The 13,816-nt window shown below is 37.4% G+C and overlaps 1 protein-coding gene across 5 annotated transcripts in view; it reads right to left on the minus strand.

The window, feature by feature from the left end:
- LOC127974279 (zinc finger protein 385D) overlaps positions 1–13,816 on the minus strand; it is an 89,587-nt gene that overhangs the window by 39,602 nt on the left and 36,169 nt on the right. For all 5 annotated transcript variants that reach the window (XM_052577459.1, XM_052577463.1, XM_052577458.1 and 2 more), the window contains exon 2: positions 11,151–11,293. In XM_052577459.1, the coding sequence (XP_052433419.1) occupies positions 11,151–11,293 (143 nt within the window). The remainder of the gene's footprint in view (positions 1–11,150; positions 11,294–13,816) is intronic.

The raw sequence follows: 13,816 nt of genomic DNA on the forward strand, positions 1-13,816 counted from the left end.
GACACTTTTTATCATTTTAATGCGTCCTTGTTGAATAAAAGTATTACAGTTTTCTTTAATAGGTTTGATACTAAACCTACCCTTAAAAACCTTCTCCCCTAACAGAAAAGTAATTTCTTTTTAAAAAAGTGACTCCACTGGCTTTTTAAGCTTTTTGTTATGTATATGGCACTTCTGACAGTAAATCAAAGACGTGTCTAGAGTTTCATCCGGAGTAAAAAAGACAAATCAGCACATCTTCTGCATTAACTGTTTACCTTTCTAAATATGTGTTTGCATTTCTATCTGAAAAGATGCCAAGAAAGCTTTCTTCTTACATCTCTAACTTCACTTAACCAACACAATAAAAGCTATGCATGCATGCAAGCAACCTATTTTTGTATGAGACTGTGAGAGTAGCCAGATTCAGTTGTTTACAAGGCTGTTTTTCCTCAGTTTAGTGAATTATTTAGGATCTACACCACCTGAGGTGTTTACATGAAGCCTTTTCTCTTTAGCTGAGCCACGAGTCAGATTAGTAATGGATTATCGGGCTGCATGTAAACAGAGTCAGAAACTCCATTCGACCCTGAAGGAAAGCGGGACATGGTTGTGTGTCCTTGTAGACTTGCATGTAAAACAGGGATGGGACGGGAACGAGGGTGAGCAACCCTACAGCAAAGGCAAACATGACTGTAGGCTGACGTTTCAAACAGCCCTTGCACTTTTAAACTCTCGTCGACCTCATAAATCTCAGCGAAAAGCTTGCATGGAAGACTTAAGTGAGGTCCTCCGGAGACTAAAGGTGGGAGGCCTTTCATTACATGTTACAGGTGTAGAGCTTGCGTGACAGCATAAACCTCTTCAGCAGAGCAACATGCTGCGATGCACACTATATAAACATGCAAATGTGCAAACTTTCCCACAAGAGCTGTTTGTCTGGATGCAAGTCTGTTTGTCATCAGAGCTTGTGGTTCTCAACACAAAAGCTGAATGCATCCAAATACACTTATAAAACTGAGATATAAAGAGTATTATACAAGAACACTGACAATATAGTGATACTGTGATCAACAGCTGAGGATTTCAAACTTCTGACTGCCTTCTCTATTAGTTTATGTAAAGAAACACTGATTGCACGTACACATTTTTAAAGTGTCCATAGCCTAAAACTGAATTTTATATCCAGCTTGAGATTTATAGGATTCAGGATATTTGCAGTAATGTTTTTTCAAATGTATAATATTAAATATTCAGAAACATTCATAGACATTCTAGAGTATATAAACTGAAATTTTCCCATTAGATTAACTTGATATCTATTATTAATGTATTCAGGAAGAGGTCGCAATCTTTACTTTTAGCTTATTAATTACTTAAAGAAATAGTTCATTCAAAAATGAAAATTTGCTGAACATGTATTCACCCTCAGCCAATCCAATCAAAATTTTTTGCATTAAATTACTTTCTCACCAGTGGGTCCTCTGCAGTGAATGGGTGCCGTCAGAATGATTTCCATAAAAACATGCAGCTTTTCACTTCATAAGATGTTAACTGATGGTCTGGGGTAGTATCAGCTGTTTGGACTCTCATTCTGACGGCACCCATTCACTGCAGTGATGGTATGCATTACATTTCTCCAAATATTTTCCCATGAAGAAACAAACTCATCTACATTCAGAATGGCTTGAGGGCGAGTACGCTTTCAGTAAATTGTCGACTACGCCTTTAACTGAAACGGTTGATGATGCAACAGTTTTCCAGTGTTGATGTTGCAAGCACACTGTGGTTTGAACCCAATTAGATGTGAAAAAGAAAATGGGAGCAGCTGGAGGAGGGTTGAAATCAAAGCAAGCGGGAAAAACGGCCAAAAATATCTGTCAAAGTCAAACGTACCTGAAATGTAAAGCATTGTGGTGTTAAGATTGAATTTCAGAGAGCAATTACCCTCCCAGCATGTGGGACCCACTTTAGGTCAGCAGCTGCTGGTTTCTAACATGAAATGCATCAACGTGACAGCAGTCAATGTAAACCTGATGTATCGTGACATCACAGACTTGATTCTGCTGGGTGTCACAGAGAGGGCCGTAACCGTTTCATTCATGCATTGAGGTCACCGAAAACAACGATACAGATGATTCAGACCCCGAGGAATGTTTCACATGTGCGGGAAACAGCTCACAGAATATGTCAGGGTTTGAAAGACGTTTCAATTTAGCCAACTAAACCCCTCCGGGCTCCAACACATCTCCGTTCTCCAAGCGATTCTGCATCTGCAAAAGCACAAATTGTTTTAATCAAAATGCAGTATATTATGCTCAGCTGCGCAGACGAACTGGCAGGAAAACATCGGCGTAAAAAGCTGGGGTATTATCAGTGCATTCCACCGGGGAGAGGCCACTGGCAGATCACCAGGGAACAAAGCATCATCGTGAGAGAGACAACAGGGCGGGAATGAGAAACCTGCACAGCTGCGTGTGTCTGTTTACATCGCTTAACCTCACTCACACACACACACACACACACACACACACACACACACACACACACACACAAACACTCACACACACACACTCACTCACACACACACACACACACACACTCACTCACACACACACACACACACACACACACACACACACACACACACACACACACGCGCACACACACACACACACACACACACACACACACACACACACACACAGACACACCTTATCCCTTCAGCTAAATACAGGCCAAATACAGGTATTTCCGATTTTTATTAAAGTATCCTCTGAGATTTTCTGTATTTAAATAATTCAATAAACAGCACATTTGTATGTAATATAAAATAATAATAAAACTAAAAATATTCAAATAAATGAAAATTGCAAATATAGAATTGTTTGTTTATCAAAAATATATAAGAATATTTATATTTAAATATAAAATAATAATAATACAAATAAAAGTACAAACATTTTAATAAATTAAATTCTTAGCGAAATGTAAATGTGTGAGTGTGTGTGTGTGTTTGTTTAAAATTTAAAATGATTATGTTACAATAAAATGTATTAATATTTCATTTATATGTATGTGTGTATGCTGTGTATGTATATATATACATATATACATATATATATATATATATATACATATATACATATATATATATATATATATATATATATATATATATATATTTTTTTTTTTTTTTTTTTTTTTAGAATAATAATAAACCATTTACATTTGCATCTACAGTAAATATATCCATGAACGTGATAATCAACTTGTAGAGAGAGATTCAATAACAGTACTGAGCCATTTTGCAATTTCATTTTTGTTTTATAACAGTGCAGTCATATTTATTTTTATTTTACTTTTGATTTTAAACTGCCTGATTTTTCTATTTGTCACATGCAACAATATTACCCTCCGTTAACATCACGATTTTCTACCAAGCTGCTTTGAAACAATGTGTACTGTGTAAGCGGTTTACCAATGAATTTTGACTTGCCTTTTCTATGACTGAATTCATTTTTAGCTTTTCATCAACTCACAAACCCGTTCTAACGCAACAGAGAAGAACCGGCGCTGTCCGGCTGTGTGTTCGGGGGGTACACAGGCTTGAGCGCATGTGTCACTCCCAGCGCTCCACTCCAAAGCAATTTTCCACAGAGAAATCAATAGCATAGTGCAGATCTCTCTTCAGGGGAAATAGAGTTTGTATTGTTTCTCAAAGACAAATGCAGGCCTCAGGAAAAAATAAATGGTATTTTCTTGGGCCTTAACCGAAAACTGTTCAGCCTCATTCATTCGCTCTCATCTCTTTTTTTCGGACACTCCTGAGTGCGTCGTTCTTCACTAGGAGCCTCTGAACAGAGCATTATGGAGAATGGACTTGTTCTGAAATGCATAATATTGGTATGATATTATCTTCTGGCCTCATATATCTTCTTCTTTAAAAGCACTGCTTGTCTTTTCCTCACTGGATCAGCGTCAAATACACTTAATCCACCCAGATTCCAGGTCCACCTGAGACTCATGCTTTCCAAAAACTCCTGTCTGATGTTTCATAACTTTCATATCAGTCCTAGTAGCCCCGTTTAATATCGCAGCACAACCCAGAGAGTCTGTGTCTAAATATATTACTAACCAGGAGCAATGCCACACGTCTGCAGGTTCTAGAATGTTTCTGTGCGCAGTGAAAGTGAAATACTGTGGAAAACATCAAAATCAGGTCTAAATCCAGATTAAAATACTACACACAAGAGTATTCCACAATGCAATGCACTTGACTTCAACATCTATTTTTCCAATGTGAGGAATCATCTGGTATATATATATATATATATATATATATATATATATATATATATATATATATATACAGTTGTATATATAAAGTTGCAGCTCTATACAAATGGAGATATCGAAACTGTTTCATTTATAAACTTATTTTCCACATAGCTATGAGAAGCGTTATACATGGACGCATGTACAGATGCTGTACTGTATAAAAGCTTTGGAATCAGCTTCCAGAAGAGATCAGATGTGCTAAAACACTAATCACATTTAAATCTAGACTTAAAACTCATCTGTTTAGCTGTGCATTTATTGAATGAGCACTGTGCGATGTACGAACTGATTGCACTATATTTTTAACTGTTTTTTTTCATGTAAAATCATTTTCTGTTTTAAATTCATTTTAAATAATTATATATTTTTTTATAATTTTAAAAGTTTTAAAATTGCTTGAATTATTCTTGTTGTTATTTTTCTTCATGATTATTTTACTTTCTTTTATGTAAAGCACTTTGAATTACCATTGTGTATGAAACGTGCTATATAAATAAACTTGCCTTGCCTTGCCTTGCCTTAATCAGAATAAAACCGTATATTAAAAGCTAACAGAAGCAGTAGCATTTACAAACAACAGCATATTTAAACGTATGAGACAACAACAAACAAAAATACCATTAAGCACATAAATAAAAACAAGGCATGAACATGTTAGACTTCACCCCATAAACAAAACCAAGCCTAGAAAAAAAAAAAAAAAAAAAACAGTAAACCACCCCTTTAATATTATTTGGACAGCCATGTATTTTGAAATTTTGAGGAAAAAATCAATTTAAAATATTACAATTAATAATTATCTAATTATTACAAGTGTATATATATATTATATTATTATATATGATTTTTTTATGTATTTCAGGCAATATGCTAGTATTCCATTCAAGTCGTCCTCGGTGACTGATAAAATGTTCCATCACGCATCGCTTGTCGTGTTCACAGCTAGTTAGAACAAAATCTCTTGAAGAAAACAAGGTTTAGAAACCTATTTTGTGTGTATTTGCCATCTGTAACTATGCATCATATCACTTTAGCAAAGGCACTTTAAAGTTAAATTAGTTCTGCTCTAATATAACTGAATTTATATGGCTTCATGCATACATTACAGGCTTCTTTATATACATTATTTGGAAAAAACACATCATTCCAGCCTTGTAAAATTGCTGTTAACATATATTAGGTTTGGAAAATCCCTGCCGTCATATTCTATAAGATTCCTTTGTGTTTACGATTCTGAACCAGTGAAAGTTTAACATGCCTCTGAGAGCCAGCTATAGATCTGACCTCACTGTTTCCTGAACACACACACACACACACATACACAGAGAAAGCCTCTCGCTCCATCTGAACGAGCTCAAGTCGATCATGACACAAAACTCTGTGAGGTGACTGAACCCCAGTGTCTCCTACAGAAAGAACAAGACTAAACTATGACCAGTCAGACTATATTTGTTTCCTAAAATATTATAATGTCCGACACACTTTCTTTTATTCAGCATGGCTTTAAAGCCACATGAGTGCAGACAGAAGCAACAACATATTAATACATGCAGATTTTGCAATAGAGAACATGTTTGACAAGCCTGCACTACATGTTTTGGACTATAAAACTCAAAGACAGTAACTCAAACACTTACTTGATTCATTAAAAAGAACATCACCGAACAAGCGATTCTGTTTTGCTGCAAATTCATTCTCCTTCTATAAAGCAAGAAATCTATTTTCTGTCAATAGATTATGATGCTAAACTGAATTAAAAATAATTAAAATATTTAAAATAATTAAAAAGGCAGGAAATGTGTTGCAAATGTAATATTTAGTCTAAACAACACAGTTTGCATTGCAGTAAGTAGTATGCTAGCAGTATTCTACAGGTATGAAACAAAATAAGAGTGATTAACTTCTTAAGTTTTTCGGCTAAAATATTTTATAACATGGGAGAAGCATGATTTATAGATTTTTAGATTTCAGTTTGCATTCCATAACACAATAGAAAGTTGTAATGAATATTCACTGTCAATATTTTATTTTGAGGCGTCCAGTTTAATTTGTCCAATGCAATCTACACTGCACATTTTCTGCACTCAAGAACAGCAAAAACAAATCTGTTGCCACGTGTAAAAGTGCACTGAGCAAAAAAACAAAAGAATGGGACATAAACGCATTTACAACCCTGATCAAGCCAACTCTGGAATTCAATATGAGAGCAAGCTTCGCCAAAATAGCATAAGAGCAAGAGCGAGCGCGAGAGAGATTGCTGTGAGTTAATCTAGTATCATATTACCGGCTCCAGAGGATGGCCAATGCACAACTCATTATTGAAGGAAAAGTCTGTTAAATACAGATTAGGGATCCAGAGCAAATGTCAGCCTTGGCGACCATTGCTGCCTCTCTCTGAACCGCTATCAAAAAGTGTGTGTGCGTATGACTAAACTCTTCTGTGATGCATGACTGTGCCTCTTCGCTCCACATGCATCTGTTACCAGCATGGTTGAAAAATCCCACACTCCAGTTTCCAAACGCAGGTCCAGCTAGTTCAGTTTCCCCTCAAGCCAAGTTACCTCCCCGCGATACGCCGTCTTAGGAAAACATGGCCTGTCTGTTGTGCTTCTTCAGACGTTAGCACATGCACGAATAATCAAAGAGGTTCCCATCTACTGGAGGCACGATGGGTGAGCGCTGATGAGTGCTTTAGTTCCACACCAGTGTCTTACAAAAATATATTTCTCATGCTGACAAAAACCCAAAGCAACGCAGCAAAAATGATCCCAGAGGACTGCTCAGGAGAATCAGTTCAAATTGCAGGTATGACTGATTTAAGTGTCTCGGACATGGGCGTAGGTTTGGTCTCAGCTTTGGTGGGGATGGGGACACCAGCTTTGGTGGGGACATTCAGTCACTTGCTAACGTAGCATTCTATCATCCTGGGTAATAATATCACCAATTAATACTATTTTCCACAGAATATGCATTTGAAAGCCTGGTCAGTCACTATTGCTAGTTTATTTTTGTGGCTAGCTAGTTATTTTGCCTACTTACACAGTGACTCTGCTTTATGAAAAAGCTTCTTATGTCCCCTTTCTTCTTCTTGGGTGGCATCTACAAAGTACAAAAAGGGGCAAAAAAAAAAAAACCGGAATATTAAAATGTTTTTACTCTGGCCCAAGGGTGGTTCTAGGATGAGTGGAGATCCGGGGCTTAGCCCAGAAAAATCCATGTATGTGACTTTTTTATTTTAATAAATCAGAAAGAATTCCCTCGTTTAAAATATACAAAAACAATAAAAACCAAAACAAATGTAAAACATTTTATTTAAAGTATTGAGGAAAATACATTTGCTTTTTGCAAACAAAAATTAAGAATTGCAAAACAAATGAAACAGCGCAAAAGCAATGATTTTGCAATACATATTTTCCATGGCCATATCTATTAATTTATTTGCAACGCTGCTTTTATTTTGCGTGTCAGTCTAGTTTGAGCTTGCGATCCCATTTTTCCTTTGCACTTCACTTTTCTGCACGTCTTTCTTTGTGGCACTGTTTTGACTTGGGGGCGGAGTCAATGGACGGGGGCGTGTACAACATGTCTCCATGGAAGTGACGTCATCGGCCCGAGACGCAGCTCACTGATCCAGGTCCTGTCACGATGAGCAGAGACTTTCGAGTGGATCGTTTATTTTTATTCAGTAGCATTAAACATTCATGTTTTGTTTTATTTACTTTATTAACAAATGTATGTGTATTATCAGCGTTTGCTCAAGTTAAAGAAGTTGTTAACATGAACATCTGCTGTTTATTTCTCTCCATGTGCACACTTTTATAGCATTATGTGTATTGAGATCGCAAATCAGTTGAGTCAGTTCGGGAGTTCGTATCGGGTTCGCGAATCATTTGAGTCTATTTGGTGATCGCGAATCATTTGAATAAGTTCGGGAGTTCGTAGCCGGATAGCGAATCATTTGAGTCAATTTGGGGATCGCAAATCATTTGAAGCAGTTCGGGAGTTCGTAGCGGGATCGCGAATCATTTGAGTCATCTGACTCCAGTTTGGGAGTTGGAGCGGGATCGCAAATCATTTGAGTCAGTTCGGGAGTTCGTATCGGGTTCGCGAATCATTTGAGTCTATTTGGTGATCGCGAATCATTTGAATAAGTTCGGGGGTTCGTAGCCGGATAGCGAATCATTTGAGTCAGTTTGAGGATCGCGAATCATTTGAATCAGTTCGGGAGTTCGTAGCGGGATCGTGAATCATTTGAGTCAGTTTGAGGATCGCGAATCATTTGAATCAGTTCGGGACTTCGTAGCGGGATCGCGAATCATTTGAGTCATCTGACTCCAGTTTGGGAGTTGGAGCGGGATCGCAAATCATTTGAGTCAGTTCGGGAGTTCGTAGCGGGATAGCGAATCATTTGAGTCAATTTGGGGATCGCAAATCATTTGAAGCAGTTCGGGAGTTCGTAGCGGGATCGCGAATCATTTGAGTCATCTGACTCCAGTTTGGGAGTTGGAGCGGGATCGCAAATCATTTGAGTCAGTTCGGGAGTTCGTAGCGGGATAGCGAATCATTTGAGTCAATTTGGGGATCGCAAATCATTTGAATCAGTTCGGGAGTTCGTAGCGGGATCGCGAATCATTTGAGTCATCTGACTCCAGTTTGGGAGTTGGAGCGGGATCGCAAATCATTTGAGTCAGTTTGGGGATTATAATTACGTTTTCCACGCTTGTTTAGGTGTAAAATGTGAACTCGTATTTTTTTTTAATGATGTGCATTTTAACAGTATCAAGTATATTCAAAAACTAAACAAATCATGCATAAAAATTGCATGCATCTAGGCTAATGTAAAGTTACATGATGAAGTCATACTAGTGCCCGTGTGCATTTTGAGTGTTCTTTCACTGCATTATTCGGTGTATTCAAATTCATTTATGAATGCATGTGAATGATCACAAAATTCAAGATATGAACCCTTTGTGCCAAAAGGGTTTTTTCTTGTCATTATAGAACATTTTTAGCATAAAAGGTTCTTTGGAGTTGAGTAAAGAACCCTATGTTTCTATATAGAACCCCATTGATCCCTTTCTTCTAACAGTTTGTTTTCATATGTGGCAGAGAAACAGCCCTTGTAACTTACCGTCTGCGTCGTCAACATGCGCGCGCACACAAACCACCCGCTCGCTGCTAGTGCAAGCACAAAAGTAGTCCCGGCCCGCGCGTGCAGCCTGTCAGATACCCCGCCGCCAATCAAATTACGGCGTTTCTTGTACTGTCGTCGTCCTGGCCATTAGAATCGATCCAAATAGCAGTGCAAAGACCCAAATAGCAGTTCAAAGGAGCTTGCTAAATATTGGTGTGGACCAATTTGTCATCTCAAAATATTGATAGGGACTAGTACCTAGCGTCCCCCCCTTAAGGTCTACGCCCATGGTCTCAGATGTTTCTTCTTCTAAAAAATGAGACACCAATTAGACACAGTGATGATAGAATATATAGAAGAATATGAGTTTATTGTGAGGTTTCTGGCTTTGGTATCTTTGCAAATCTGAGCACAGTTTGAGATCTCTTCCTGAATTCGTGAGGAGATCTGGGAGATTTCTCTGGTGGTTTTTTTTTTTTTTTTTGTGACTAGGAGAAACAACTGAGACAGTTTTGAATTATTTATCTAATGTACACAGTTGAAGGCTGAAGCATCACAGTGAAAATGTATTTCTCAGAGGCTTCTCTTTCACAGCTCAGGAGATGTAATGGAGCTGTCAGTTATGATTTGTTTAAGAATCAAACGTGTCTCTGATTTTATCACATTATTCTAAATGTGCCATACAGTAAGAGCACAGAGCTATACAATTAACAACATTTATAATTTAGTCTTCAGAGTCTAACAGAGTTAATAGCACTTTTCATAGAAGGCTTTTGAGACATTTTGAGATCTCTTTTTGTATTCTAGAGAAGACATTAGATTTCTTTTTGGGTTCTCAGATAAGAAAACATCTAAGAAGCCATTTCTAAGCCATGAGGTTTTCCCTTCAGAGCTACATAATGAGTTCTCATTTAGGAATCAACTTAGTCTTAGATGTCTCTTCTAAAATTCCAAATGAGAAGTAAAAAGATACTAATGATACAGTAAGATTGCAGAGCTTTTACAATTAACAAAATCCATAAATTAGCCTTTGATGAGAATTTGGGAATTTAATGAGCGATGTCTGATGTCAGATTAGCAAGGTTTCTCATTTGTAGCTCAGAAGTGACGGACTTCTCAGTTATGGTTTGTTTAATATAATCAACTTTGTCTCAGATGCTTCTTCTAAAACTACGGAGCTATAAAACAAATGCAAATAGCAGCTCAGATCCTTTTGAGAATTTAACGAGAAATATTTGAGATCTTTTTATTGCAACCCTTTAATATCATAGAGTTTGAGATCTCTTCTGAAATTCAGTAGAGAAAAATACCTACAGTAAGCAAAGGCCTCTGATATGTTCTTCATGTAACCTCACTGGGATTTACTGTATGAGTAAAACAAGACATTCAACAGACATCCTTTGTGATTTTTCTTCTCCTTTTAGCACCAATCATCATTATTCATAAGCCATATCTACATCTATCATCTCCCACATCCAGCTGACTATGCATTAGATGTTTATATGATCTTCACAAGTTCACAACTCAAGAAAACAGCTGGCATTATATTTCCAGAATGCACTGCACATCCAACAGTCCCAGAACAACCAGTACTCCTACGACTATCATCACAAGCGACACTTTCTTCAAACCACCAGCGCGAGAACAGAGTGGACCTCATTAGCACCTCCAGACGGAGTGTGTTTGTGTGACTCACGCTGCTGAAGCTGGGAATGAGGCTGAGCGTGGAGCCGCCGTCTAGAGGGAAGGGAAGGAAGTGCTTCATGCCCAGAGAGGGTGACACAGTGGGCAGAGGGGCTCGAACCAGCGCTGGCACCAGTCCGCTCTGACACGCGTTACCTGAGGAGGACGAAGACAGACAGAGAGGTCATGCTTGGTTATGAGGTGATGCACATGTGCAACCACTGGAGAGTAAAATATTTCAGTCAGGACCACTTGAGTCAAAAATACCATAGACAATTCTTTAAATCAAATTTTTATATCTTTTATTTGCATGATTTTTAAAGTAACATTTGGCGGTATGACTCTGTTCTAAGTTACCCATCCTTTTCGTGAGCTCCATGAAAGCTAGTCAGGGAGCAGTAGCAGCTTCTGTTGGCAATCTCCCATTTAAAACTGGGAGAGCAGCAAATAAAATTCCCCCATTGAGAACAGAGCATGCATCAATGAAAACAGAATGACACTGATTAAGTTAAGAAGGCATTAGGGGAGGAGGTGGGTTGCAAGCAATGCAGTGGAAGCAGCAGACTGAAAATGCACTTAAATATGGCGCCCTGTTTGAAATGGACCAATTGAGTGCTTTAGCGATCAGATCAGCTGTTAGATCTGGGTATCAGCTGATAGCAGAGCTTGACTACGTGGCCGGCCTGAACTGATGCTGAAACGCTATATTAATTATTAAGTGTGTTTTTCTTTAGCCGTTTATTTTAGAAGTGCTGACGTGTCTCATATCTGTATGCCAAATCATCCTTCCTCATCATCACACAGCCTGTTTTATTTAGTCATGATATTTATGGGAAGCCAAAGGCTCCAAATGAACCGTGCAATGCTATCCGCGTAACCCTTTGAACAAGTAAACTGTCGTGCGAGCAAAACGGCTGATCTGGTGGAAAGCCAGATGCGCATTCCTGGTGTTATTTTCCAAATTAAAACAATATTTGTTTGCCTTTTTGGATGACATCATCGATGCCTCTTACTTTTTGACTCCGCCCCTCTGACCACCTGACTGTATTACGGTACAGGTGTTTTTAATAGATACTTGTAATGATCTATTTTGTTTATTTTTGCTAATGCAAACTAAAACGAAAAAACAAGCAAACATGTTAACGGGTAAACATAACAGGTAAAAACAGAAAGTGTACCGAAATATGTCACATTCATGACTCCAACATTGACTCAAATACAATGAAAAGGCACACTAATTATACAGATTGAATTTTTTTTATATTCGCTATATTACAAAGTTATAAAACCTCCCTGTATTAAACATAAAAATGCCACTTATTATCAATAACACTACATTGTGCTTCACTGATAAATATATTTAAATGATACCAGCTAACAATTTAAGATACTAAAATTAAAACAAAAAAGCTAGAATAGTCAGAGAAAATGTTTTCTAAAACAACTAAAAATAAGTAAAAAAATTGTGGGAAACGTAAAACCAAACACCCAATAAATATAATAAGGCTAGCTGTTTTGTTAACTTTTAATATCTCTGTTCATTATAAACACATTCGTCAACTAAATGAAAAACACTGATAACAATGAAGTAAAAATAAAGATAAAGCTGGATGAAACAATATAAACAAAAAGGACAGAATCATTTTTGCTCTCATTCTCGATACATGACATATAAAACGTACAACCTTTACAAACTGAATGCCAATAAATGTGTGGAGAAGTTTAACATAAAGAACACATCCCTAATCTAAAATGTTACCAAATTTAAAACTATAAGCCTGTCATCGACTGAACTGTGCATGAGACATGGCAGCAAACTACAGTAACTTTTGGCCTTTCCCTAAAAATCTGATTGATAATAATGTTGTTCTAGGACGAAACACGGATGTTGAACACGGTCCAGTTTTTGCAGAATCGCAGTGAGCACACAACTCATGAGATTGATTCAGGCAAGACATTTGTTTCTTTGACACACACAGCGAAATCTCCACTGAGGATCTGAACACTGTCAGCGATAACATCCTGACTTTAGTACCTGTTTCTCAAAACCATCTGCCATATCATTCACTTTCCAACAAACTCTCCAGTTACTATAAATATTTGAAGAAAACCCTTGACTCCGGTCTGGCTGTTATCTGTAATAGCCGTAGACACAAACACTAGTCCAAGTGGGAGAGACAGAAACCAGTGGCAGAAAACATAAGTAAATGGCTTGTTTTATTACAGTATGAGTGTTTGTGAGGGTGGCGTTGGAAAGGCAGATCTTTACGGCACATCCAATTAATGCACAAGAAAAAGAAACAGCATCCCATATCCAAACGAAGACAAAAGCTAAAGAAGAAAAACTAAAGACTGAAAACCCAAAGCAATGCAGAAATGTGATGCAAGTGAAAAATGCATTGCTTAGGAGTGACTTTATCTTCTGTTTCATTAAAGTATCAGTTTTGCTTTTTGTCAAGAATGAGTCAATTGCTAAAATAAAAAGATTAATGTGAAGAGCAACTAAAATCATTAAATGAAAAATGTCTGAGTTTGTTTTGAGATCTCTTTCAAAATTTGTCTTGGCAAAAGTGAGCAATGCTTGAGAAATATTTGGATCTATTGTGAAACTCAAAAGAAGACACATGTCTCAGGAGAAACATCTGAGATGCAGAAGAACCAAGTCTCTTTTTGTTCATT

Source organism: Carassius gibelio, chromosome B16 (assembly GCF_023724105.1).
Source record: "Carassius gibelio isolate Cgi1373 ecotype wild population from Czech Republic chromosome B16, carGib1.2-hapl.c, whole genome shotgun sequence".
Classification (NCBI taxonomy): Eukaryota; Metazoa; Chordata; class Actinopteri; order Cypriniformes; family Cyprinidae; genus Carassius; species Carassius gibelio.